At 41.4% G+C, this 27,936-nt stretch overlaps 1 protein-coding gene across 1 annotated transcript; it reads right to left on the bottom strand.

Annotated features, from left to right (window-relative positions):
- Nucleotides 1–27,474, bottom strand: LOC145780940 (uncharacterized). The gene is made up of 4 exons (XM_082592619.1): nucleotides 27,359–27,474; nucleotides 10,530–10,688; nucleotides 7,364–7,484; nucleotides 1–1,965 (listed from the first exon to the last, which is right to left on the bottom strand). Exons 1-4 carry the CDS (start codon nucleotides 27,418–27,420, stop codon nucleotides 739–741), a joined length of 1,569 nt encoding a protein of 522 aa, XP_082448745.1. The 5' UTR covers nucleotides 27,421–27,474; the 3' UTR covers nucleotides 1–738.
- Between the last annotated feature and the right edge of the window lie 462 nt (nucleotides 27,475–27,936).

Here is a 27,936-nt window from a genome sequence, read left to right as displayed (position 1 = left end):
AACGGAACGCAAACTTTTATTTTCTTGCTGACTAGAAAGTAGATCAGGCCAAAATTATGGAAACGATGAGAAGCGCGGAGACTACGGCGTCGTTCACTGAAAGGTGAACACTAGAACCTGACAATAGAATCGACAAGGATGCAGGCCCGGATTTAGGGGGGGGGAGAGGGTGCAGGTGCCCCGGGCCCCCCTACGTGGAAAAAATGTGATTTTGTGTTAATTTTTTTTCCTTTCAGCCTTTAAAGTTTCTGAAAAATGTTGTGCAGTGCTGGATTAATGCTACTGTAGACGTAGAGGTGGTTGTTGCACGGGGGCCCCCCGATCTAAAAGTGCCCCGGGACACCCATCAGCTAAATCCGGCCCTGCAAGAATGAAAGTAATGCATGAGCTGTAAAGAATTCGAAAACTGGAAACTAAAATTTCTTTCCTGTCGATTCTACGGTTAGCTTCTAGTATTTAGCACTGAACGGCAACACCTACTGAAAGGAATTGCGTCAGTACCCAGACAAGTTACCACACAAAAACAAGCAAATAGTACAAGCAAACGAATTGTAACATTGAAGTGACAAACAAGACGTAGCAGCGCCAAATGTAAAGATCCAATGATCCTCTAAAACTCAACTCGTGTTTACATGAAACACCATTTCCTCCGAACCACAAGCAGGCGTGGGTTCGTGTCGTCCACCGTCACCGCCAGCAGGATCAACACACTTTGCAAGGCTGTCAGTGCTTGATAGTTCAGCGACGAGGTTGCCTTGTGCCGGAGGGGAGAGGCCGTCCCGTTTCAGGGTGAGCATTGCTCCAATCATCATCACGTATTTCCTGGTAAACAGGGGGTGGTGCCAACTCGGGCCTGCCATCTCCTGGTGGACGCTTTGAAGGGAAAAAATGAACATATTCTCCGTTTCCCACTACTGTTGGAACCGGTCGGATGCTCTCATAACCACCACGGCCTCGTGTGGAGGAGGAAGGATAACGGATTTGCTTACCCAGCGATGAGTCCCTCACAGGAGTCCACTCACTGTAATAGCCCGACTCAACTCGGCTGTCACGGGAAAGATTTTTCGACGAAGATGCGCCGACATGACTATGCATCGGCATCGCCACGACGTAATTATTATAACGACTTTTTGAGTCTGCATCAGAGGTCTGTTTAGAGGAGCTGACGCTCACCTCCTGCATCTTCCGCGATACTTTATCCTCCCTGACCAAGCCATCACCGCGCCTCTGCGAGGTCACGTTACGAGGTGGATAGCGTATCGTCCCGTCAAAAATGGACGATTCAGATACATCTCTGTTATCCTGCAGGGCCAGGTTGTCATTGGTCGACCCAGGAGGCCACAAAGTTTGTGTGAGCTTTTGCGATGACTGCAGTCGGTGCCCCCATGGTATGGTCTGCCTCTTCTCCTCCAAAGCAGGAGACGAGGTTCTGAGCGGGTTGTAGGTTGCATGTTCAGCCGTGTGGTCGGTGGGTAAGAGGTCGAACTGTCCCCATTCCACAGCCCGCTTAGACATGATTGACGAGACCCCGGTGCCTTGTGAGATGGCAGCCCTCCCTGGCAGAGGCGCAGACTTGGTAAGCTTGCTGACAGAAGAAGCTTGCCGCTTGTCAAGAGTTGATTGATTTCTAGTAGATGAAAGTTGGCGTTTGGGTAAGATAATTGTGTCGCTATGGAAACCAGTTGCCAACGAGAGTGGCGAAATGTTTGAAATGACGTCATGCACAGGCATTGAGCGGCCGGTCTGCGTGGATGCCAATGAGCAGCGGACGTGAGTCAGAAAGAAGTCCATGCCAGCCAACATTAGTTTGTCTTTCCAACTTCCACTGGTGGTCAAACTCTGATGGTGAAAAAGGAAGGTCTGTTGCTGGCGGTGGTACATGAATCCCATCTTCCCCATGAGCTCTTCCACAACATCAGGAGATAAGTTGCTATAGACGCAATGTTGGAAGTGGCCACCGAACGCCTGTGAAAGAACAACAGTTGAAACTTATCGGATCAAACAATAGTTTAGTACCAAATAAAGTTTCATACATAAACACAAGTAATTTTTTTGTTTATCTTCAAAATCAACCACACGCCAATCGATGTATCAGGCTGCTTAGTGCTTGCTTGCTCTAAAAGGACTATATACAGATAAAACCAGGGAAAGACATTTTAAGAAGCTTCCTTACAAAAATAACATGAAAATCAAAACTAGCTCATTGAAACCCCCTGATTGAAACAAAGGAGGTAACTCTCTATATTTCCTGCTTCCCTGGTGCCACTTAAGAAAAAATTGAGGGTTGTTCGCTTTTTCCTGATCCACTTAACGCCAGGAGAAAAGATAAAAACAATGTTTCGTGATAAACATCTAATCGCTAATAAACCGCTTTTCTGGCTGCACTGGTGAAATTAACTGCAAAACACAAAAATGCTTTTCAAAACTTTTACTTTTTTTATCTGCAGATTGAAAGGACCATTTTTTTTTTAATCTTTTGCTTTGCAGCAACGAACAATCATGATTGATGCTCTCCACGGATGAAACAAACTTCTCAAGTCGTGACCTTACGCTTTCTTTATTGTCATGGATCTGTGGGTAGAGTCTTCGAAAGAAGATGTTGCCAAGAATCGAAATTAGTTTTAACACATTCAGACAACTGTGAGGTCTTGAACTCGCGAGGGGATTTCACATTTTGCCTTTCTTGCATCTGGCAACTTTCCGTGTCCTTCCTGAAATCTGTATCCAGGTCTTCTACTTCAACGTAAACTTGGTCATTTTTAGCTAGGAGTAGGTGAGCATTATCTTGCAAAGTTATTGCCACTTTAATTGGATTAGGACTTTCCAGAACTATTTCAACTTTCCAAATTTATTATCGAAAAATTCTGAAGCTAAACTCTTTCCGTGATTATTTTGTTGAAAGTTCACGAAACTACTGAAACTCGAAAAAAACATTCTACCACCAACGTGCTGCGATCCGGAACAAGACCTGTCTCTTTTCCAAAGGACCCTGTCACAATCAATATGCGAAACCTCACGACAGACTACATTGTGTGTCTTGACCAAGCGTACTCTTTTAATTGTATAATTCTTTCGAAATGTTATTATCGGTTACTGTCCTATAGTGACCTGTGATTGCACTTAGCTTGTAACAATGAGTTGACACTCAACTTGAGTAAAACTAACTACATAATCTTTAACAATAAAAAGACTAAACTCTCCGGTATGCAAATTAAATGGTACAATATTTAAGGAAGTTAACCACACGCGCTACTTAGGAATCACAACAAATAACAAACTCAACTGGAATAAGCACACTGATAACCTTTAGAAAAAAAATATCTTCTTCTTCAGGCGTATTGAGTATATAAACTTAGACAATTTACTTCTAGAAAAGTTCTCATTAATATTTATTATAGCATCGTACACTCTCACCTACAATATGGCATTATCAACTGGGGATGCGCACCCACAAAACACTTGAATAAAATCATAGGCGACCCCCTGTGAATTTAGCTCGGGATGGCTGCACCCCCCCGCAAATTATTTAAAAAAAAATCCTAAATCAAATGTTTCTAAGTTCAGATTTGCATTAGTTTGACCTTCATTGCGGATCGATCTCAATTAAAAGATCAACTTGTTGCAACAAGAGCTGCTCGTAAGATAACGAACTAGCTGCTCGTAAGATTCGTTATCTTAGGAGCTCGCTGCTCCTGAGATAACGAAAGAAAATTAAGAAACAGAAGTACGGTAGCTGATAAACGCCAGCATGGTGCCGTTGAAGCATAGTAACAATGATTGAAAAACGTTTTTCTTGACTTCTTCTGCTTTGTTTTTTCTTGGGAGTGTCAATAACGAGAGGTGCGGTTTGCTGTTTGCTCAGTTTAGTATCTACGCGTATAGGTTCAAAGTGACCAGCATATAATTCGAAGTAGCCTACAGGCCTCGAAATTCGTTTTTGTTGATGGTGGACAAACGTGTCCGGTCTGAGCAGCTATATCGGCGGACATATTAAAGGGGACCTGAAATGAAAAATTAAAATTTTTTTGGTGATTCTTTACTGTTTAAGTATTATATTTTTCGAAATTTTTTTTTTATATGCCTTTTTGTTTGGGAGATATAACCAAATGAAAATCGGCCACCTGATGGCGCTATGTGTCTTGTGACGTCATCGGCTGGCAACCAAGTAAACAGCTTCACGCATTTGCCTTAGAAACGTAGCATAGGTGATTGTATATTGAGCATAAACAAGATGTCTGAAACAAGACAAGGACTTCTATTTGAACCAAAAAGACGGCGACTTGACAGCGAAGAACATCATTCTGATTCGTGCTCTGACAACACCAGTTCGGACAGTAGTCGGATGGAAAATTTGCATTGAAAAAAATGCAGGAAATAATTTGCTTGAACCAAGTGGTTTATATCAACTAAAAGTAGCCTATGTATTCAGAGTTGCCTAATATGCCTCTACCCTGCCAATGTTTTACTGTCCTACAGACCTGTTTCAAAGTCTTGTTGTTTTCTCGCTTTGCTATTCGATCCAAACGCCCGATCGTACTCACAGACCTGTACCTAGGTCGATCGAGTTTTGTGGGTACTGCATTGACAGTGGCTTTCACATATCTTGAAAAATCAAAGACAGAAGAAACAGCTTCAGGGATGAGCAGATGTCTGGACTTGGTGCCTTGTAGCTCTGCTTGTAGATCGCGTTAATAATCGCTGGCCAGAAAATGGTTGCTGCACACACGCAGTGCTTGTTTACAGGTGGGTTTTTGAGTTTCATCGCTGAGATCCATTTCTTCAGCTTGTCGTCATTATTCAGAGGCAAACGATGAAAGGATACCCCTTTGACGATTCCCCGGTTAGTGCAACCATACAAGAAGCCATCATTTTAAGGGCGTAAAAACTCCCTTAGCACAAAATTGTTCGCTGTTTTGGTAGCCTACGCAATTTGTTTCTTGTGTTTGCACGCAAAACAATAGACCTTGGATGCCGCTTTGCCAGCCAATGACGTCATCAAAAATTTTGACCAATCAGAATCATTCAATTCAAAAAAGTTTTTTTTAGGTTTTTTAATTAATGGTAACACAAAAAATAAAAAAATTGTTGAAAAACGTTTTATTTCAGAAAGATCTACAAATACAAAAGCCATGTATTTTCGTTGCAGTGCACCTTTAAGTCTCACGGCTGACACGCCAGTTTTAGCCGTCGATCGTCATGCTTAATCACTTTATCTTGATTTTAATTCTTCGCCATTACGGTTTTAGAAGGCTTTTTAAAAATTCATTAAAGTCACTCTGAAAGGCTTTCATCAGACCAACAACTTGCGCCATGTAGCTGTTCAATACATCGCATAACTGATTAACTTCCACCGAGCGAGGTCGTGTGGCTTATTGCGTCACAATGCTCTGGGCAGGAGTCGGAAAATTTCTACAGTTACACTAACGCTACTAATTTTCTTCTGTGCAAAGTTTCACAGGCTTTTTTCTTTAAGTTTATTTTTGCGTGTCTTGTGAGCGAAAGTGAATTTTCCTTGGGTCTTTTCTTTCTTACTGTAATACCAAAACTTAACAAATTTTGTTGCATTTTGCTGTAATAGCCTACTCGTATAATCTAATTTAGTAACCAACCTTGCCGTATCATTATTACTCGGAGATCAAAGCCAGACATTGTGACGTAAAACTTGAACTAAATTGCGCGTAATTAGTGTAGAAGTACCGGTACTTCCATCGATTCTTAGAGAAGAATTCACCTTTGTTACGTTGATTCAATGTCATCAATCGTGGAAGCAACGTAAAAATCGAAAGTTTTTCTGCTTGAATGGAAGCTAAGGGATACAGTATTCACATTTTCTAGATGCGCGCTAGAATGCGCTGCAAATTATATTATCGCAACTATTGTTCGTGCTATGCAATGACGATTTGTATCGCTAGTTCCTGTGTTATTTCTCGACGGACAAATATGACCGATCTAGATGGTACTTCCGCGGACATCACATGCTGTGACGGCGGACATGTCCTATGTCCACCGTGAATTTCGAGGCCTAAGCGAACATTATAAAGCTTGGCGATATACAATGGCATATAGACGCAAAAAAACATCAATGCTGACAAACAAACATCAGCATTTTGAATGTAAGCAATCAGTCGGCTAGAAAGTTTGCCCCCACAGCGATTTTCAAAACCTTGCGCCCATGAACAGAATCCAAGTTAGACAAAATAAGATAAATAAAATAGTTACAGAAGCATTTGAAATGAAAACAAAATTACTGCCACTCTATCAAGATAATGTAATACTAACTGTAAATTCTACTTATAAACAAGAAATAAGCAAATTTATGTTCAAATTTTATATTAAAAAAACTACCGGAAAACTTCAAAACTTTCTTTACACATGTATCAGCTGTACATTCGTATAACACCCGACGCTCAAGCTCCAATTCGCTTTATACTAAACAGGCAAATACCCAATTATTTCAAAAAAGTTTAAAACGCATAGGAATCAAGGTATGGGACAATTTACCCCAAAATATGAAGAAAACAATATAAAAAAAGGCTACAACTGTTCAGTAAAACTTGTAAAAAACACTTCTTCAATAATCAAGACTAGAGCTATATATATATATAGAAACTTTATGTCCATTGTTATCATTATTACTTTTTGTATTTCTTGCGCCAGTATTTGTTTTTTTTCGGCTCTTCCTTCTTCTTTCTTATGTCAATTTGCTATTTAAAAACGCAATACCTTCTTTCGTATAACTGTTTGAAGCAGACTGCAGATGAGAGAGTGCAGACTCGACGACCTCCTACACCTTCAGGGCTACGGTCTTTCGCACTCTCTCATTGGATGCCCACTGTACGTTTTTGTTTTAGGTACCTTTCGCATCCAAACAAAAATAAAATGATCATCCATCCATGCTAGTTCCTTCCGTGATAACCATAGACATCTTATAACACACAATGTCTATGTCCAACTAAGACTGAGAAAATCTTTTTTGAGTATGCCCAATTTATAATTTCCCACCAGTCACATCATCATAGCGTTAAAAATCACAATTTTTTTTAATAAAACCCAGCCCGCCCGGGTTTTTATGTGCAAAAACGGGCTTTTTGATAATAAAAATACATAGTTTTATGGGCAAAAATTGGTTATATCACTTAAAAATAATCGAAAAAATACTTTTTTGCCTTATTCTTTTTTACTGCGATATGCATTCATGCAAAAAATCATGCTCTTAGGCAGTGAGTTACTGATTGCTAAGCCTGTTGAATGTAACAAAAATTTGAAATAGCAAATAAAATGGGTTTCAGGAGGTTCGGTATAACCTTGGTTGGAAACATGGGAGCAAAGTCGCAGTGGTGAAACTGGTGATCCTACAACTTGCCTTGATCTTGAAATTGGATTTTCTCCACGGTGAACGAAGAATGCTTAGGGAGTACCAAGTGAGGAGCAGAAAGACGGACGACAGCCCTCCCCAGGTGTTGATGATATTCTCTTTCCTGTTCCTGCAAATGTGCATCATGTCAGCAAGGGAAAATTCACACCAAGAAAAGTTTTCAAAAAGCCATTTCTCATTGTTAATAACCTCGATAAGGTGATATATACATGGAGATGGCAAACGATGAAAAATGCAATTTTTACAAAATTTTAGTCACTGAGAGCATTTCTTCAAAATGTGATAAACCAGGCCACATCATGCGCTGTGACCGCGTTTTCTGACGCTTCATAACATCGCAACGATGACAGTGATGTGCCAGGGCAGTCAACAACAGACAAATATTCGAAGCATTCATCGAACGGCAGAAATGCGGAAGTTGACGCTTGGAAAACAAAACATCGCGAAAACCTGTAATCATCAACAGCGCCAGTTCCAAAACTGAGGTTGTAAAATTAAAAAATGATTAAATTTTGCAATTTGTGTTTACTGTAAATACTCTTTTGCAGCAAAGCTTTGAGTCCATTTGACAACCAATTTCTAATATTTAATTTAAAATTACTTCTAGATTTCGTTTGAGATGAAAAATCAAATCAAATTCTGAACTATCTATTTTCTCCAGCCAACTTTAGTTTGCGGAACAGCTACCAGTGTCGGGACAAGCCACACGCATCATTTGCATAAACGCTAGAAGCGAAATTCCGTCCAAGTTTCGCTTCATTTACACGAATATCCACCAAAAAGCAGTGGTTCCCTGTGTATTTAGTGCCGAGCATTGCATCCAGTAACAGAAGCATGAGTTGAACTGTAGATGTCATCGACAGACATTAGATTGCGCAGGAAACCAACAACTAATTAAACCACCAGAAATATTCCAGACACACATTACCATTAGTCTCCACTGGATTTGTCAAACTATTTCGTCCATCAATCAATCAACCACCAGCAAACAATGGGAACAGCACAAATCTGTAATATTCAAATGGCTTCTTGTCGAAACCTCTAGTGGCTGGCAGGTCAACGATGAAATCATTGCCACAAAGCGCGAGAAAAGGCAGAACGACACCACAATGAATTGACGCTTTGTTTCAATGGAAGGAGCTCAAGCTCCAACTAACTTCAAGTATTGAACACATTATCAAATATCTTTGTCGTGAATATACGTTGAATCCTTTTAGTGAGCATTTTAATTCGGGAGTCTTCCCTTCAAGTTAACCACCATCATCAAAAGTATAATAGGATCAAGAGAAGAAATTATCTACAGGATTCTATTCGAATAAGCTAAACTAAAGATAATCTAGCTAACATATCAAAAACGATTATTTAGCTATTGGATAGAACTGATTTGTGTGAAAATAAGTTTATTTGTATTGATAGAATATTAGCTGCTCTCTACTGCTTACAACATATCTTTGAGCCACACTCCCAAGTAGAAATGTACAACATTTAAAACTTTGTCCTGACAGGTCACTTGAAATGCTTGCCCGTCATAGTTTATGAATAAACACACCACCCAATTCACCACAAATAGAACCAACAACAGCTCGGAATCTGGCATGATATAACTGTAAATCAAGTTATTAAAACAAATTGCTGTTTGTTGGATGTGACATATATAGTTACAAACAGTAGTAAACATCTCCACATAAACAAGTTTCGACCGTTGAAACCATAGCAGTCGTCCCAACAACATACGTTTAGCACATTGACTATAAATCTTATAAGCTGAACGAATCATTTACGCAAGCAATGGCATTTAAAGATCACGCCGTTCACCAGACAGCAAAATCCGTCATTTTTACATTAAGTCAACGCCTGCAGCCATGTAAAAATGACGAAATTTGTTGCCAGGGTTCGCGATAGAGGCCATACTATGACTTCGTTTCCTCTAATTAAATTGAGCTACTTTTAGAATCTCAATTGTTCATTTATTGCAAATTTAGCGAACAGCTGGTAAGTCCCCGCCATAGAAAACTTCAAGCACAGCCATGCGTTGGTCCGTTCAGTCGTTCACATTCAGAAGTGTTGTGACAAATATTAGGGAAATACCAACAACTTATAAAACGACTTCAAAGGATGGAACAAAACTAAGCGCACAACCATACAATAGTTCGCTTTATTGAAACTCCAGGCGGTAAGTCAATCCTTCAACTGTGATAAGTGTCAGGCAGAGTCAACGAAGTGTGAAGTAAAAATAGCCTTGTTCGTTTATTGTCCGAGTTGAACTCGCGTTGGTTGAAAGACGATACACCGTTCTGGTTTAGCGAGGTAACCACTCATCAGGCTAACTTGATTATCCGAACACATTTGTTCAGTGGCTTGTTTAAAGTTTGTAACGAAGGTGCAAGAATACCAACTCAATGTCGTTAAAGACACAAAATCATACGTTGAAAATACGATATGAAGCGGGACATGGATTATCCGAACACATTTGTTCAGTGGCTTGTTTAAAGTTTGTAACGAAGGTGCAAGAATACCAACTCAATGTCGTTAAAGACACAAAATCATACGTTGAAAATACGATATGAAGCGGGACATGGATTATCCGAACACATTTGTTCAGTGGCTTGTTTAAAGTTTGTAACGAAGGTGCAAGAATACCAACTCAATGTCGTTAAAGACACAAAATCATACGTTGAAAATACGATATGAAGCGGGACATGGATTATCCGAACACATTTGTTCAGTGGCTTGTTTAAAGTTTGTAACGAAGGTGCAAGAATACCAACTCAATGTCGTTAAAGACACAAAATCATACGTTGAAAATACGATATGAAGCGGGACATGGTTCTCGGATCGCATTGGAAGCTATATCATGCATTTCAATACATGTTTTATAAACGTTTGTTTACACAGTTAACAACGCAAACCCAACCACCATTAATCTATAAGCCTGAACATTGGTTGTTGCAAGCAGGAACTGAAACAAGCAGTTTGTCACGAACCAATGTCATGACACCGACATGGTGCCATACCAATTTATAGCTGTAAACAATCGATGGCGCGCGCAACAGCGCTGCAGAAGTGGATTAACAGCAAAGAAAGCAAAGTTTGTACAACAACCTTTATGATCAAACAATGGAATAAAGGCAAGGCAGGTAAAACACAAACCTACCTCTCCACATAAGCATTGAAGTTGCACAAAACGTGGAACGAGGAACCTTGATGTTCTTGCAGATACTTTTGCTTGATAAGGCATTCGGCTTGAGTGAAGACTTGCTTGTACTCGTTGCAATCCTGCATGCAATCATCGTCGAACCCACAAACTCCCAGGCTGAAATAAAAAAATAAAACCCATGTATACATAATTGTATAAAAAACACAAATCTCGATGCAAGTTATCAACATTAACATTTTCAGACAAAATATTTTTTGAGAATGACAATCCGTGGCTTAAACAACTTTCTATAGTCAACAACATCCCTAAAACCCGAAGAGGCAGAAACTGAACGATGATGATGATAGGCATATATGCATGTTCTTTGAGAAAACTTCATTTCAACTCGCTCAAAGAACAAAAACCAACCAACTATGCAAACAAAAAAGAACACAAGTTATCTTTAATTCACCAAGTTTTAGTACAAATATGAACAACACAATGTTTAAATAAAAGAAGAATAGAAAATTAAGCAAACAGCATTTGGATTTACATGCTGTACCTTTTCATCATGGTGTAGGCTGCATAGATGCTTCGCTGAGCATGGACAATATTGGACAAGCGTGGTATGTGCTATCTCATCAGTATATACAAAGTTTTATGCTAATGGTTGTGCCTAAGAACAACTAGTTCGCACAAGGTTGCACTTGCAGATGAGGCAATACTCAAGGGCAATACGAAGAAGAGTAAATATTGACAAAAAGAGTATATTTACCAAGCAAGTCTATTTACCAAGAGTTATTTCCGCCAATACGACAATAATGCAAAAAACAAAAAATAGGCATTTGTTAACATAAAAAACTGGAAAAGTATATAAGCTAAATATTGGTCAGTGGCGTGGCCTACGAAAATGCGGGTCTGCTACTATTCGGTGAGTCCGATTCAGTGAGTTCCTAACCTCTAACCCTAACCCCAAACTCCTAACCCTAAAACGGCAATGATAATTAGGCTACGGTATCCAATAATTTAAAAAAAAAATTAAAAAAATCCCCCGTTAAGGGATCGAACTCACCGAATCGGACTCACCGAAACGGGCCATTCCGCAAAAATACATGGCCTGGACAACGTGCACAAGCCTTCAGAATTGACGGCTGACTCCCACGTATGTGATAAAGAAAAACGTTACTCCCAAAGGAGGTTTTCCTTGCGATTGTTGCGTTAGAGTTGATAAAATTTGTTTTTCTTTTACGTCATTTCAACATCAGTAGACGTTGAAACGATATAAAATAGAAAGCTTTGCTAGCTAGGGCCTGCTGGGTGCAGTCCAGTGCAGCTTTTTACTGAATTCACTAGTAACAGAAGCTCAAAGATGCATAAAAAATGAAGGGGAGAAAGACAAGCACCTTCACGTGGTCCCCCCCGTCAGTAACATACGAAACATAAATGAAACGTATGCGAAACGAAGCTTGTCAAACAAGAGCTAACGAGACTGTTCAGCGCAGGGTGGGTAAGGAAATGCCCTTCTCAGGGCACGGCAGTGCTCGCACTGTCGAAAAGTACCGACGACCCACTGTACTGCAGCTGAACACCGAGGGCATCACGGCCAGCAAGCTCAGCATCATCGAGCACCTGGCCACCAAGCATCAAGCCCTCATCATCCTCCTCCAGAAGACCCACTGCACATCTGTGCTTAAGTTGGTACAAACCAACTTCACACTCGCAGGCGCAACCTGCAGCAGGAAACACGGCCTCGCCACGTTTGTCCATGACCAGCTGAGCTGGTCCTTGGTTGATCAATCGGAGATCGAGTGGCTTTGTATAGATGTAGCAGGCTACAACATCGTCAATGTCTACAAGCCCCCACCTTCGCGGATAAAATCAACAGCCATCCCAGTGTTCCTCCACCCCAGCCTCTACGCTGGCGATTTTAACTGCCACCTCACTGACTGGGGCTACAACTCCATCAACAACGACGGAGAAAGTCTGGCCGCTTGAGCAACCAACAACAACCTCGCCCTCTTATACGATCCTAAAGGCGCAGCGAGCTTCTTCTCCGGTCGTTGGAACACTGGCACGAACCCAGACCTGGCTTTCGCAAGTGATGACCCCAATGATCGCCAGCCGGACAGACGTGTGCTGGAAAAGTTCCCAAGGTCTCAACATCGACCCTCGCTTATCATGTCCCCCTTGCTCGCCACACCTATTCCGAGCAAGCCTGTCAAGCGATGAAACTTCAGAAAGGCCGATTGGGAATACTACAGCTTCCTCACAAACGAAGCTACGCAGTACCTCCCATCCCTACACACCATCAAAGTGGACGAAGCCTGCCAGGACTTCTGTGATGCAATCATATCTGCGGCAAAAGACTCCATCCCGCGAGGTCGACGAAATAGCTACATACCGTACCTTGCTGGGATGTGGAATGCGACAGGCTCTACCACGACTTCCTCCGTTCCCCCCAGGGCACCGCCACCTCCAACTCAGCAACAGCCCGGCTGGCAAAATTGGATTCAAAGAGGAAGGAGCGCTGGATAGAAGCCATCGACTCAATCGACTTCACGCACTCAAGCCGCACAGCATGGAGTACACTCAACAACCTCACTGGCAGATCACGTGCCTCTCGTCGCCAATGCCCCATTTCAGCAAATCCCATTGCCTCACAACTTGTGAAAAAATGGAGTGCACAGAACGAGAGACCGTGAATCAGACAAGTCCCTCCACCGTCCTCAAGGAAATGACGGACCTCTGGAAGGTCCCAACACCTGTCGAGGGCAACATCTCTGGTGAGTTTACCCCAGAGGAATTTGCCTCCGCCCTCCAGCACCTAAAGCTAGGCAAATCCCCGGGCCTTGACCACCTATGCCCGGAACTAATTCTCCAAGCTGCTCCCACTATGAGGTCCTGGTTAAAAGACTTCCTTTCCTGCTGCTTGCATCACCTGCGCATCCCAAGAATCTGGAAAAGAGCCCTAGTGGTTGCAGTCCCAAAGCCGAAGAAGCCCCCAGGGGATCCGAAGAGCTACCGTCCCATCTCTCTGCTCTGCATCCCCTTCAAGATACTCGAAAGACTTATCTACGCCCGTGTCGAACCGATAATAGACCCTCAGCTCCCTCGGGAACAAGCCGGCTTTTGCGACGGGAGATCAACCGTAGACCAGGTCACTCTGATGACCCAAGACATCGAGGATAGCTTCTCGGCAAAAAAGAAGGCTGGCGCTGTGTTTGTCAATCTCACGGCTGCCTACGACACTGTATGGCACAGCGGCCTTACCTGCAAACTACTCTGTCTCCTTCCTGACAGACACATGGTCCATATGATTATGGAACTTGTGCAAAACTGCAGCTTTACCCTTTCCACCGGTAGCGGCCGACAAAGTAGACTACGTCGACTCAGGAACGGCGTCCCACAAGGCTCTGTCCTGGCCCCCATCCTCTTTAACACTTACATCTATGACCTGCCTGACACCATCTCCAGAAAGTATGCTTACGCAGACGACCTGGCTCTCCTACATCCAGCCGGAGATTGGCAGTCAATGGAGAGGAACCTAAGCCAGGATATGTCAACTATATTAACATATCTCCAGAAATGGAAGCTACAAGTCAGCAAGGCAAAGACAGTGTCAACGGCCTTCTATCTAATCAACAAGGAAGCAAAATGTGAGATCAACATTACCACCGATGACGAACGCCTGCCATACAGCGCCGAACCAACCTACCTCGGCGTAACCCTGGACAGGTCACTCACGTACCAACGACACCTGGAGTCACTGCGCAAAAAACTATCTGCACGCGTTGCACTTTTGAGGCGGCTGGCGGGTTCCGGCTGAGGAGCTGATGCGAAAACCCTTCGCACAGCTACCTTGGCCCTCGTCCATTCTACCGCCGAGTACTGCGCACCAGTGTGGTGCCGCAGCTCCCACACCCGCCACATTGACACCGCCATCAATGACGCACTACGCACTGTGACTGGATGCCTGCATCCCACTCCAATGGACTACCTTCCCATCCTTGCAGGCATCCAACCTGCTGAGCTTCGCCGTAAAGGAGCCATGATTTCCCTTGCTCGTCGCGCGCTGGACCCCGGCCACCTCCTCCACAGTACACTCCAGCGCCTACCTGGAGGACAGCAGCGACTGAAATCAAGACGCCCATTTGTGCCCGCCGCACGACAGCTTCTGTGTGGGTCCAGCTTAACCGCCTACGAACCGGCGTCTGTCGCTTTCGTTCAGACATGTGCAGATGGGGCTCCTTCCCAACAAACAATACCGTAATGTAAATTGTGATGACATAAACAAAAATCTTGAACAATGAGTGTTAAGTACAAAATTTGCAAGTCAGAAAATTTAGCTGTTATGATAGTAGTTATCAAAATTAATTCATATTTTTAATTTGACATGAAAGAGTATTGGTATAAGTCAGTGGTTCCCAAAGTATGGGTCGCGACCCAAACATGGGTCGCGAAGGGTCAGAAAATGGGTCGTGCAGAGACGATCTAAATCTGCCAAAATAGGACTGTTGTAAATTAATTTATAAAGAAACTTTTTTTTCTTCTATTGAGTTGTTTTAATCCCAACATCGACAGTATCATTGCATCCTACACTTTTATTTGGCTTCTCTTCTATCAATCAATTATGGCCAACAGTTTTACCGGCATTCAAGTCACTTCCTTCAACAAATCACGTTAAACGTAGATTACTCTCTGAGTTGACAATTTAAGATTTCTGAACTATTTTTTTAATTTGAAGTTAATTTTTATCTGCGACCCTGGTTGCAGGGAAGCCGCTACGTAGGCTGTGTTATAAAATGTTGTCAAACGAATACAAAGAAGAACAAGAAGAGACATCCGACATGTGCAAAAAAATGTGCGTAGGCTATTTTTAAGCACCAAGAAGAGGCACTGAAGCCAAACCGGTTTGACTCTACAACGAATCCAGCACTTTTACTTACTCTCTGAGCAAGACGAGCTACAGTAGGCTACACCACTCTACAACTGGTTGTCTGTGTCTTGTTTATAGCAGGCATTTAAACAATCGGGAATCCCAGCGTCAAATGTCTGTCTCGCTAAACGGAAATCCTTTACCATATTATACTGCAAACCCAACTTACCTTGGAGTAAAACTTGACCGGCAGTTGGCCTACAGACCCCACATGGAGTCACTCCGTGCCAAGGTTACCTCGAGAAATAACTTCTTGAGAAGCCTTGCAGGAACAGGATGGGGAGCCCGAGCATCAACCTTGCGTACAAGTGCACTAGCCTTGGTCTACAGCTCAGCCAAATATGCCACAGCTGTGTGGAACCGTAGCAGAAACACAAAAAAGATGGATGTATGGCGCATTAACGACACCTTGCGCATCATCACTGGCTGTCTCCACCCCACACCTACTGCTTATCTACCAACTTTGGCTGGCATTGCTCCTGCTCATGTCCGTAGGGAAGAAGCCTCTCACAAACTGGCTTTGCATGCAAGACTCGATCCTCAACACCTTCTCCACAGTCACTCCCAAAGATATGGACCAGTCAGGCTTCAACGCCTGTCATCAACCATTTCATCGATATGCTACACCGCTTGTGGATAAGAACTTCAGCTGCATGGAGACATGGGCCCAGGAATGGAACGAGCTGCCACATATTCCTCCCCAGTTTTCAGTTATACCAGCACTCTCCATCCCTCCTGGAGCAGACCTCTCAAGAAAGGCATGGGTCACATTGAACAGGATCAGATGTGACGTTGGCTGCACTGGAGCTAATCTGTTTAGGTGGGGGTTGCACAATACGCCGATATGTGTCTGCGGAGCGGTAGAACAAACAATGCTACACATATTCCACGAATGTCCCATCTTATGGCCTCCAAGTGGAAACATCGGTACCGTATTTGACAACCGGACCCAACTACCGTATCATGGCTACACGATGAGGCATTGCCAATCTAAGCTACAACAAGTCAAACGAGAGAAGAAGAAGAAGCAGGCAAACATTGCAAAAACAGTATAGACTGCTGAAATTGTTTATACAGATTTTCTGCGTCTTGGGTCGCGAGATGTTCACCAAACTCATATTTGGGTCGCGCTCAAAAAAGTTTGGGAACCACTGGTATAAGTATAAAACCAGTGAATTTCAGTTCTTAATTTTTATATGTACCCATTTTTTTTATAAGCCCCCAAAGTTTGGCCTCCGAAAAATGCATGTATCAAATTGAAACCTCTATAAGTTTATAATCATATTAAGCACTTCTCTGACGACTTTTTAATCTATATTTTTGGATTCCTTGGGTCTTAAAATGTCTGTTTAGCAATTTTTAGCCATATTGTAGATTAAGAAATTAGAGACATGACAAGAAATTACACAAAATCACTGAAGCGGAACAGGTAAAAACGGTGATATTTCTAATGACCATAACTTCACCAATGTTTCAATTTTTTTTGCATTCTTCATATTTCTTTGACATTTACAAGTATGTCAAATTTCAATAAAATCTATGACATGTGGTGTTATTTTTCCAAAAAAATTGCTCATTTGGCACGGAATGTCCGGTAGCTAAACTAGTGGATATTATAACGAACCAAACATTGAATAACTGATCTAGACCAAACAGCAAATATCATATGCAATTCTGTTCAGAAAACGTGTCTTTTAGCAAACAAAAATTCACCTGGAGAAATCAGAAATTCTCAAATTTCAACGCAATTGAATAACATGAACAAACATAGCAAACTTTATTACTCACAATTGAAAAAACGATACAGTGCAATCTGCATTCAGAAAAATGCATGACTTAAATGAAGCAAAAATGAATGATGCCATCCCTAGGCCGCAAGGCATGGCCTGGATCCCGCAAGACTTGGTTATTTTGTATTAAAATTAATTGGTTTTTTGAATAAGGTGTAACTGACCTATTGTGTTTATTCATGAAGCAGCGACGAAAGAGATTAACTGCGAGAAACCAGACTTACACTTAAAGTTGGTCAACTTACACTTAAAGTTTTATCTTAAAAGTTTTCTTCAGACTTCCACAAAGAGTACTTGGTACAAAATGCTTCACAACTACTTGAAACAGATATAAAACTAGGTTTCCAATTACATATGATTTCTTAAAATGCATATCACTCTCCCTAGTAGCACAGCATCTGAGCTATGCTTATGTTGTTTATTAGCCTAGTGAGGCTGTATAACAAAAGCAAAACTGGGCTATTCTCGAGTTGAATGCACAGTATTTCATTTTCAAGCCTAACAGGGTTGCCATCGACATAGACCCCATAATAAGGACAACCTAAAAATGTTGTTTGCACTAATACAAGATATGAGGAGATATGATACGGTATGATATACATACTTGAGAGGCTTTTGATGCAGGGCTGGTTACTGAGATTCAGTCTTCAAAATTAGCATATTTTTACTTCGGCTAAAACGTTGCCGAGGCCAAACGGCAAAAGTTGAAATTGCGTCGGCAATTGCTGTGAATGTTTATTACAAAAAAAATTGTACCAAAACATGTAAAACGAGAAGCGAAAAATATACTAGAGTTGTCTATCATGACCGCACTGTTTAATTTGTTGTGATGTAATAATACCAAAAGTAGCGATAAAGCGAGCAACGCAATACGCACGCTGTTACAGTCATCATCAGTCATTATCTCCGCCTGCGGCAGATTGCGCATCAACATGGCTTATTTGCTTCCAAGAGTGGCGATTTTGAGCCAACTCGCCCAGTGTCGTCAAGTGGAGTCCGATCCATGATTGAATGTTATCTTGCCATCGTTTTGGTTGTCTGCCACGTTTTCTTTTTCCTTCTACTTTGCCTTCTGTGCAAACTTTGCTGATTCCGAATTGTGATCTTTTAGTGTGGCTGAACAGTTTTAAAACTTTTGATTTTATTATTGCTGCAATTGGATGTGGTTTTGTCATAGTTAGAAGATCTTCTATTTTTGTGTGATTAAATAACCTTTTGTTGGTCATGCTTCTCATGATGTGATTTTGAAAGGTAGTGAGTTTTTTTATTGTTGATGATGTCCAATTTACGCATTCTAGACCGTACAGCACGACTGGTAAAACATAGGTGTTGAAAATTTTTGCTTTCAGTTTGACTGGGAGTCTATTGGATGTTAGAATCTTTTTGTTCTTTTCAAATGCTGCCCAGGCTAAGCCAATTCGGTGTTGCACTGCAGTCTTTCCATCGTTGTTTGCGGATAGTCGGTGGCCAAGATATATGAATTCTGGTACTTGTTCTATTTGTTTTCCATAGAGAGTGAGATTGAGTGTGTTGTTAGTTTTGTCGGTTGTCATACATTTGGTTTTGGACACATTTATTTGGAGGCCGTATTTAGCAGCATTTTTTGACAGAGCATCTAGGTATTCCTGCATTTTCAGTTTAGAATTATTCAAAATGGCCATATCGTCTGCGTAGCTTAAGTTGGATATTACATGACCGCCGATGGTGAATCCAGTTGTACACTTATTTTCTGTTTCTGAGATTATTGCAGCCGCTACGATGCAAAACAGGATAGCAGACAAGACATCTCCTTGCTTAACACCTTTTATAATATCAATTCGTCTGGTTGTTCCGATGTCTGTGTTGATTAGTGCTTTAGAGTCGTCGTACGTTGCTTTCAAGAGGTTGATGTATTTTTTGTTGATGGAAGTTTTATCCAGAAGTTGCCAAAGGTAGGGTAATTTAACACTTTCAAACGCTTTTTTGAAGTCAATGAAGGTGATATGAACGGGATTGTTGAATTCAATAGACTTTTCTATGATTTGTTCCAGCGCTAAGATTTGCTCGATTGTTCCTCTTCCTGGTTGGTAGGCTGCTTGTGTAGGGGGGAGGGATGCATTGCATATAGGTCATTTTTTACGCGTGCCGCAATGATAGTGATAAAGAGTTTGTATACATGACTGAGTAGACTTATTGGATGGTAGTTGCTGCAGTCGAGTCTATTGCCTTTCTTGTAGATTACAATTATTAGAGCTTCTTTAAAATTGCTGGGTATCTTTTTCGTTGTTAAGATAGAATTGAAGAGATGAAGGAGTGCTGTGATTAGAGGTTTGCCTCCTGCTTTGAGGTATTCCGAGTAAATGCCGTCTATACCGGGAGATTTGTCATACTTTAAGTTGCTTATAGCATTAAATATTTCGCTTCTTAAAATAGATAGGATTTCGTCAGAGGCAGAGTCATCGATGAGTATCTGTTGCGGATTGTCGTGATAGTTCTTCATAGAATTTTGCCCATCGTTCGAGGATACAGCTTTTGCTCGTGAGGATGTTTCCTTTTGCATCTTTAATTCCTCAACTGATGTTTTTAGGTTTTGTTTTAAGTTTCTTTATGGCAGCATAATAGATTTTGTGTGGAGGTAGGGTGTTGAGTTCATCGATTTTATCTTCTAATTGCTTCATTTGGTCTTTTTTCATGAGCTTCTTCGACTCAGATTTAGCGATTTTGTATTGAGTAGATGAGGATCCATGTTGTTTTCTAATTTTATGTTTAGATTGGATGGCTTTTTTAGTTTGTTGCGACATCCAGTTCGGATGGTCTTGGTGCATTTTTCTGCGAAGAACAACTTCTGATTCTTCCCGTAGTCCTGCGGTTATAGCTTCTTGTATGGACTCTGGGTCTGTCATTTGCTGTAAAGTGGCATATCTGTTTTGTAAATTTACTTGGAAGTGTTCAGCGACTTCTTGCTGTTTCATAAGGTGGGGTCTCTGGATTGGTTTCCGCTTCTGAGGCCATGAGAAGCTTATTCTGAATTTTGTACGTATCATTCTGTGGTCTTGCAGCACTGTGCACAAACGTCGCAACTCCATGGATTTTACTAAGAGTGTAGGAGGCAAGTTGGAAGCCCGTTATCTTCAGGCGCGAAACATCCACACAGTGAGTTTCTTGGAGCAGGATGGCAGTGATTCTGTGGTCTGATATGTCGGGAGTGTTCAAGGTAGAGCTGTTCAGGACGTTTAGTCTAGAATACGAGGTGCGTGATAGGATAAAGTCTATTTGGTTTTTTGTCTTCCCATCAGGAGAGGTCCAAGTAAACAACATTTTCTTTTTCTTTTGGAACCATGTGTTAGTGACTTGGAGGTTGTTTTTTACGCAGAACTGGCCCAGTAGTTCGCCTCTTGTATTTCCGGTCGCCAGAGTGTGTTTTCCAATTAATGACGGGAATGTTTTATGTAGTTGACCTAGTTTGCAGTTGAAGTCTCCCATAATGAAGAGGTGATCTCTTTTTGGTACGTTGTCAATGATAGCTTGGATTTTGTCATATAGTTCTTGGACTTCTTCATCGCGGTGGGATGAGGTAGGGAAATAGCACTGTATGAGAACTAGTTTTGAGAATTTTCCTTGAAGACGTAACACAGCAAGTCTGTCAGATATAGGTTGGTATCCTTCCACAAAGGGAGCATAGGATTTGTGTACCAGGAAGCCGACTCCGTTAGATCGAGAGGTTTCATTACTTGATAGGAACAGTTTGTGATTAGAGGTGTTGAGTTGTAATTTGGCTTTTCATAACTTTGGTTTCAGCTAGGCCGACCACATCCCAATTCACATTTTCGAGCTCATGGAACATTGTTTCAAGTGCGTGACTGTTTAAGTCATTGATTGTCCTTGGGTTGTATGTGCATAGGTTGAAAATTTGTTTATTTTTCTTCTTGTTGTTTCCTCTGTTCACTTGTCTTACATCAGTCCGAGGCTGCTGATGCAAACCCCTGGTCGTAACTGTCACATCAGTCCGGGGCTGCTGATGTGCCCTCCTGGTCGACATGCGAGGATCCGGAGGTAGCCTCCTCTTAGTTGCGATACTATTGGTTGACATATTATTCTATGTGATTTCACGAGCCGTACTGCTTCCATGCTGGCTCATGGCAGGTTGGAAGAGAGTGATTTGATTTTGTGACACCATCACTAGGAGATAGTCTTACTGGACTAGAGGGCTCTCCTGCCCTGGTCGAGGGACTACGTTTTGTCTGGCCTCTACCTTAATTCACGCTGTTACAGTAATTCACGTTAAATAACTCACAGGGGGGGGGAAGAAAGTTAATTTTGGGTTGATTCAACGTTCGAGTCAGCACAAATCGATTTAATTTTCCAAGCGATTATATTGTGTAACAACAATGCCCAATAAGAAATTTACGTTTGTTTTACATTAATTCGACATCTAGCGACATTGAATTATTATAAAATAACGTTAATTGCGCAATCAGATACCGGTAACAAATTAATGGTGGCCGTGCTTAACTATACTTATCGATGCATATACCGCAATATTAAATTTTTTCGTCCACGTCTTTTAAACCATTAAGGTTTTGCCACCTTTTCCTTTTGTTGGTTTTGTTACTGTATATATTTCTTTTTCACAATATCATTTCTTTTGCATTCTGACAAAGAAAAATAAATTGAATTGTATTGTATTGAATAACAGCTTCCTGCAAGAAGATTGCCTCGATTTACGTATACAGTACACTAACATAATTTTGACACAACTGCGAGCAACACAAAGTCAGTTTGATAAAGAACTAGCTGTCAGAATCGAAATCATCAGCTGCTGTATCGGAAGATGAGGTTGTCGCGTCATCAGACACATCAAGAGGCTCATCGCTTGGCTGTGAATTTACACTGTCTTCACCGTTCGCAATGAAGCGTCCACGTTTTGCGACTTTCGTGCTTTGATACACATCCGCACGCCTCTTTCGCAGAGCTCCATCAGGGTGTTGGCTAAGGATCAAACCTATGGCTGTAACATAACGACCGGGAGGAATGTCTAGAGCTCAACCGATATATCGGTCAGCCGATATGTATCGGCCGATATCAGGTGTAGCCGATATATCGTATCAGCTATTTTTCGTCGATAAACATCGGCCAGCAAAAGCACACTCAAAACCAGCCATACATGCCTTTAGAAGAAAAAATAGTTGCCTAAACGTGCTTGCATAGCAGAAACAATTGCTGTGAGAATATGATTTCCCGCCCATTCTAGTGCGTACATCTCATCATCATCATCATAATCCATCGTCGGTTTGTTCCCCACTAGTGGGGGCGCATCTAGCGCATCTAAAAAATGTTAATACTGTATCCTTTAGCTTCCATTCAAGCAGGAAAAATTTCGAGTTTTACGTTGCTTCAACGATTGATGACATTGAATCAGTGTAACAAAGGTGAATTTTTCGCTAAGAATCGATGGGAGTGCGGGTGTACTTCTACACTAACCACGCACAGCTTATTTCAAGTCTTACGTCACAATGCCTGGCTTTGATCTCCGAGTGATAATGATAAGGCAAGATTCGTTACAAAATTAGATCATACGAGTAGGCTATCGCAGCAAGATGCAGCAAAATTTGTCAAGTTTTGGTATTACAGTAAGAAAGAAAAGGTCCAGGGAAAATTAACTTTCATTCACATGACATGCAAAAATAAACCCAAAGAAAAAATCCTAGTGAAACTTTGCACAGAAGAAGATAGTAGCGTCATTGTAGAAGTTGCAAAAATAAAGAAAAAATCCTGGTGAAACTTTGCACAGAAGAAAATAGTAGCGTCATTGTAGAAGTTTTCCGATTCGTGCCCAGAGCATTGTGACGCAAGAAGCCACACGACCTCTTTCGGTGGAAGTTATGCGGCGTAATTAAGCAAGCAACTACCTGCGCCGAGTCCCGGGCGGGTGGGCCGCGCCCGCCGGACATTTCAGAAATTAAAAAAAAAATTTAATTCAATTTTTAATCCAAAAATTTCTGTAACTATCTGCCACCTTCTAATACTAGCCTACTTACCTTACTCGCAAGGTTTTGTCGCCATATGATAGGCCCTACAAGTACTAGACCTACTAATTAAGCGATTAGTTTTCGTCAATTATTGCCATGTTACATTCATGCAACGTTAAACAACGTTGATTCGCCGTTAAACGAGCAAAAATGTCTAGCCGCTCCGTTTGTCTCCACTCTGCCACTCGTAAGCCCAGTGCTATAAATCAAGTAAATTGCGCAAACCTGTGAGGAACTTCATTCGCAGCAAAAGTCTGACAGCAATTTCCACTGCTGTTAAATCATTTTAACATCGCCAGATGTTAAATCGGTGTAAAAACTGTAGCATTGTTCTTCAAAGGAGTAATTTTCTCTCAAACGACGTCATCAATTAACTCTACTGCTAAAATGCTCTATTTTGTCGTCTCAACTATCACAGTTGTGTCTGTTACGTCACTGATATTAAACTGTGCACTACTGAACAGTGCACACGTGTTGGTTTGGCCGGATGAAACCGTTGGTTGTCATTAGTTGCAATTCAGCTCCTTCGTTAACTGTTCTATTGTAGATTCAATGTAAGCTCGGTTCAATAGCGCAGTTTATCGCTAGATATTTGCAATTTATAGTAGTAGAAACTAGGAAGCCTAGATCTTGGACCTTGGTGGTAGGAAAACAGGGTCTGCTACTATTCGGTGAGTCCGATTCAGTGAGTTCCTAACCTCTTACCCTAATCCCTAACCCCTAACGGCAATGATAATTAGGCTACGGTACCCGATAATTAAAAAAAAAAATTGAAAAAATCCCCCGTTAAGGGGTCGGACTCGCCGATCGGACTCACCGAAACATGCCATTCCGAGGAAAACAACAGTGGAGTTCTACATTATTATTAGTGATCACGACGTGACGTGACAGTATGTGTTCGCCCGCCCAGCTGTTTTGAAAACTCGGCGCCTATGACAGCAACCAATGCAGTCTTCGAAATTAGCATACTTTTACTTCGGCAAAAACGTTGCCGAGGCCAAACGGCAAAAGTTGAAATTGCCTCGGCAATTGCTGTGAACGTTTATTACGAAAAAATTGTAGGCTACCACAACATGTAAAACGAGAAGCGAAAAATATAACAGAGTAGTCTATCACGGAATGGCCCGTTTCGGTGAGTCCGATTCGGTGAGTCTGATTCGGTGAGTCCGATTCGGTGAGTCCGATCCCTTAACAGGGGATTTTTTCAATTTTTTTTTTAAATTATTGGGTACCGTAGCCTAATTATCATTGCCGTTTTAGGGTTAGGGGTTTTGGGTTAGGGTTAGGGGTTAGAGGTTAGGAACTCACCGAATCAGACTCACCGAATCGGACTCACCGAATAGTAGCAGACCCAGTCTATCAAGACCGCATTGTTTGATTTGTTGTGATGTTGTGATGTAATAATACCAAAAGTAGCGATAAACGTTCGAGTCAGCACAAATCGATTTAATTTTCCCGACCGGTTGTATTGCGTAACAAGAACGCCCAATAACAAATGACGAGGACGACGTCATTTTTTAAGACGCTTGAAGACGCAAAACTGCCCGTTCGTGAACGCGCGATGTCATATGATCGGAAGCATTACTTTTCTTTACTGCCGAAGTACTATTTATCCAATTTTGTACTACTTTTTTAACTGGGCCCCGTAGCTTTTCTAATTCCGATTTGTTTCCGTCATAAAATTCTTTACAAATTTTGCAAAATACTACACTACCGTATTTTACGGACCATAAGGCGCACCCGACTATAAGGCGCACTGTCAATAAACTGCTTTGATCAGTTTTTTGTTCATACATAAGGCGCACCGGACCATAAGGCGCACCGGACCATATAATATATAATATATAGTAGTATTGTTACTGGTTTTGAGTGTAGGCAATACAGCACTACCGCACTTGATCCATACATTTGGCGCACCGGACCATAAGGCGCACGATCAATTTATGAGGAAAAAAAGGATTTAAAGTGCGCCTTATGGTCCGTAAAATACAGTAATATGTTTCTCGGCAGCCGATTTGTAGCAAGAATTGACAAACCGCAATTAACAAAGCTCACTCTAAAGGTTAACGCGTTAACCTATTACTTACATGTATTCGACGTCTGTTGATGTTGTGTGGTTTGTTGTGAAAGCGGCGCGATCGTTTCTGATATAGCTGGACGAGATAACGGAAGGCGAAGCGCGATATGGAGTAAATGCTTACAATAATTTGACGTCTACTGGCGTTGAATCAATGCAAATAGGGTGATATTTCTATAAGCGCCAGCGAAGTAGAAAGTAACCCAAATAAAAACATTAAGCAATAGTAAGATTGAATCAACCTCCTAGGATGGTGTGGTCTGAGAAAATTAGGGTTATTTTTGTAACCTTGTGGTCCTTACCAGCGCTCGTGTGGCCTCGGCATTTTTATTGCCGAGGCTAATGTGCCATTCATGCATCTGCCTCGGCAATCACCTCGGCAATTGCCGAGGCTAATTTCGAAGACTGCAATGCGTAAACTTTCTTGGACTGGTTTGTTGCTTAATAACCTTGTTGGTAACAAATTTTTCGTAGTTGATATATATCGCCCGATATATATCGGTATCGGCCTAAAAATTTCATAAATATCGGTATCGGTCTGAACAAGTGATATCGGTCGAGCTCTAGGAATGTCTAACCTTAACCTTACAAGCACTCGTGTAGACTCGGCATTTTTATTGCCGACGCTAATGCGCCATTTATGCATCTGCCTTGGCAATCACCTCAGCAATTGCCGAGGCTACTTTCTAAGACTGGAGATTGGTAGAGTAAAGTTTCCAATTGAACTGTAGCCTACTTTCAATAATTAGTTTTTCAAAACCTTTTTGCAAATGAAGACTTTATTCATGTTTTTCGCAAAGTGAAAATCGCCAGGTTTTAATACAAATGTGTTTATTGGATAATGAAAAGGCATACAACTTCGATTGTTATAGACCATCACATCCGAACCTAATCAGTGGTCTAAGAAAATAAAACAGTGTAACTGACCTCCTGTGCTGTTACTGAAGCAGCAAGAAACAACATTAACTACCAGAAGCCAGACTTACACTTCGAGTTGACCAGACGTTTCTGATTAGTAAAAACTTTCAGCAGGCGTGTCCATCAAGATTGAAAAGCAACAAAAAACAATGTTGGCAAATGAAATTACTATAATGATTTGTTTTAGTGAAAAATAACGGTACGGTATTCAAGAAACAGGCCTCGAAATTCACGGCGGACACGGCGGTCATGTCCGCCGTCACAGCATGTGATGTCCGCGGAAGTACCATCTAGATCGGTCATATTTGTCCGCCGAGAAATAACACAAGAACTAGTGATGCAAATCGTCACTGCATAACACGAACAATTGTTGCGAGAATACAATTTCCCGCGCATTCTAGCACGCATCTAGAAAATGTGAATACCGTCCTGTATCCCTTAGCTTCCATTCAAGCAGGAAAACTTTCGATTTTTACGTTGCTTCAACGATTAATGACATTGAATCAGCGTAACAAAGGTGAATTCTTCGCTAAGAACCGATGTGAGTTACCGGTACTTTTACACTAATCACGCGCAACTTAGTTCAAGTCTTACGTCACAATGCCTGGCTTTGATCTCCAAGTAACATTGATAAGGCAAGGTTGGTTACAAAATTACATTATACGAGTAGGCTATTACAGCAAGATCCAGCAAAATTTGTTACGGTAAGTTAAGTTTAATAGTAGCTTTAGTGTAGAAGTTTTCCGGCTCGTGCTCAGAGCATTGTGACGCAAGAAGCCACACGACTTCGTTCAGTGGAAGTTAATCAGTTATGCGGCGTATTAAGCAGCTACACAGCGCTTTGGCTCTTCAAGTGCACGTCGTTGTTTTGATAAAAGCTTTTCAGAGTCAGTGACTTCGCTAAAGTTTTATAAAGCCTTCTAAACCGTAGCTATAGTTCTCAAATGGCGAAGAATTATCAAGAAAAAGTGATTAAGCATGACGATCGACGCTAAAACTGGTGTGTCCGCCGTGAGACTTAATTTGTCCGCCGAGATAGCTGCTCAGACCGGACACGTTTGTCTGCCGTCAACAAAAACGAATTTCGAGGCCTGAAGAAACTATGTTAAAAATCTTACTCAAATTCTTTATTTTCAACAAATTGCTTTTTGTAGATCATTTCGTAATCCTTTTCTGCCATCTTGCATGACCCATTATCCACAGTGAAATTGTGAAAGTTTACTAGGCAATTAAATACGACCTGCACATAAATTGTTAAACATACTTGTAATGCAAATCAATACAAAGTAGGATTTTAATGCCATTTAGTGATGGAGTCCTTTTTAAAACACATTGCAGAGCAGTGGCTGTACACTTCAAGTATGATGGTATATCGCTCACCTAGAACCGAACTATGTTATGTCCATTTTTCAAGTTTTGAGAAAAACAGGAAAATAGATTTTGAATTGGGTTTTTGTAAATTATCTCCCGATATATATGCAATATTCTATACCAGTGTGACTAGTGATATCTTGCTGGTTGTTGGGCATCATTTATGATACTTTTTAACCACTAGGGTGAGCATTGAGCAATATAGTGTTTTTTTTAAGTATCGGACGGACTTAACATTTTTTGATTTTGAAAATTCTAACTGGTAATTTCATAGAATAACGGACATAGCATATTTATAAAATCGATTGAAGTATTGTAACCACTG

The sequence above is a fragment of the Aplidium turbinatum genome, chromosome 12 (assembly GCF_918807975.1).
Source record: "Aplidium turbinatum chromosome 12, kaAplTurb1.1, whole genome shotgun sequence".
In the NCBI taxonomy this organism is placed as follows: domain Eukaryota; kingdom Metazoa; phylum Chordata; class Ascidiacea; order Aplousobranchia; family Polyclinidae; genus Aplidium; species Aplidium turbinatum.
The sequence above is the reverse complement of the archived record's forward strand: the minus strand, read 5'-3'. Positions and strand labels throughout refer to the sequence as shown.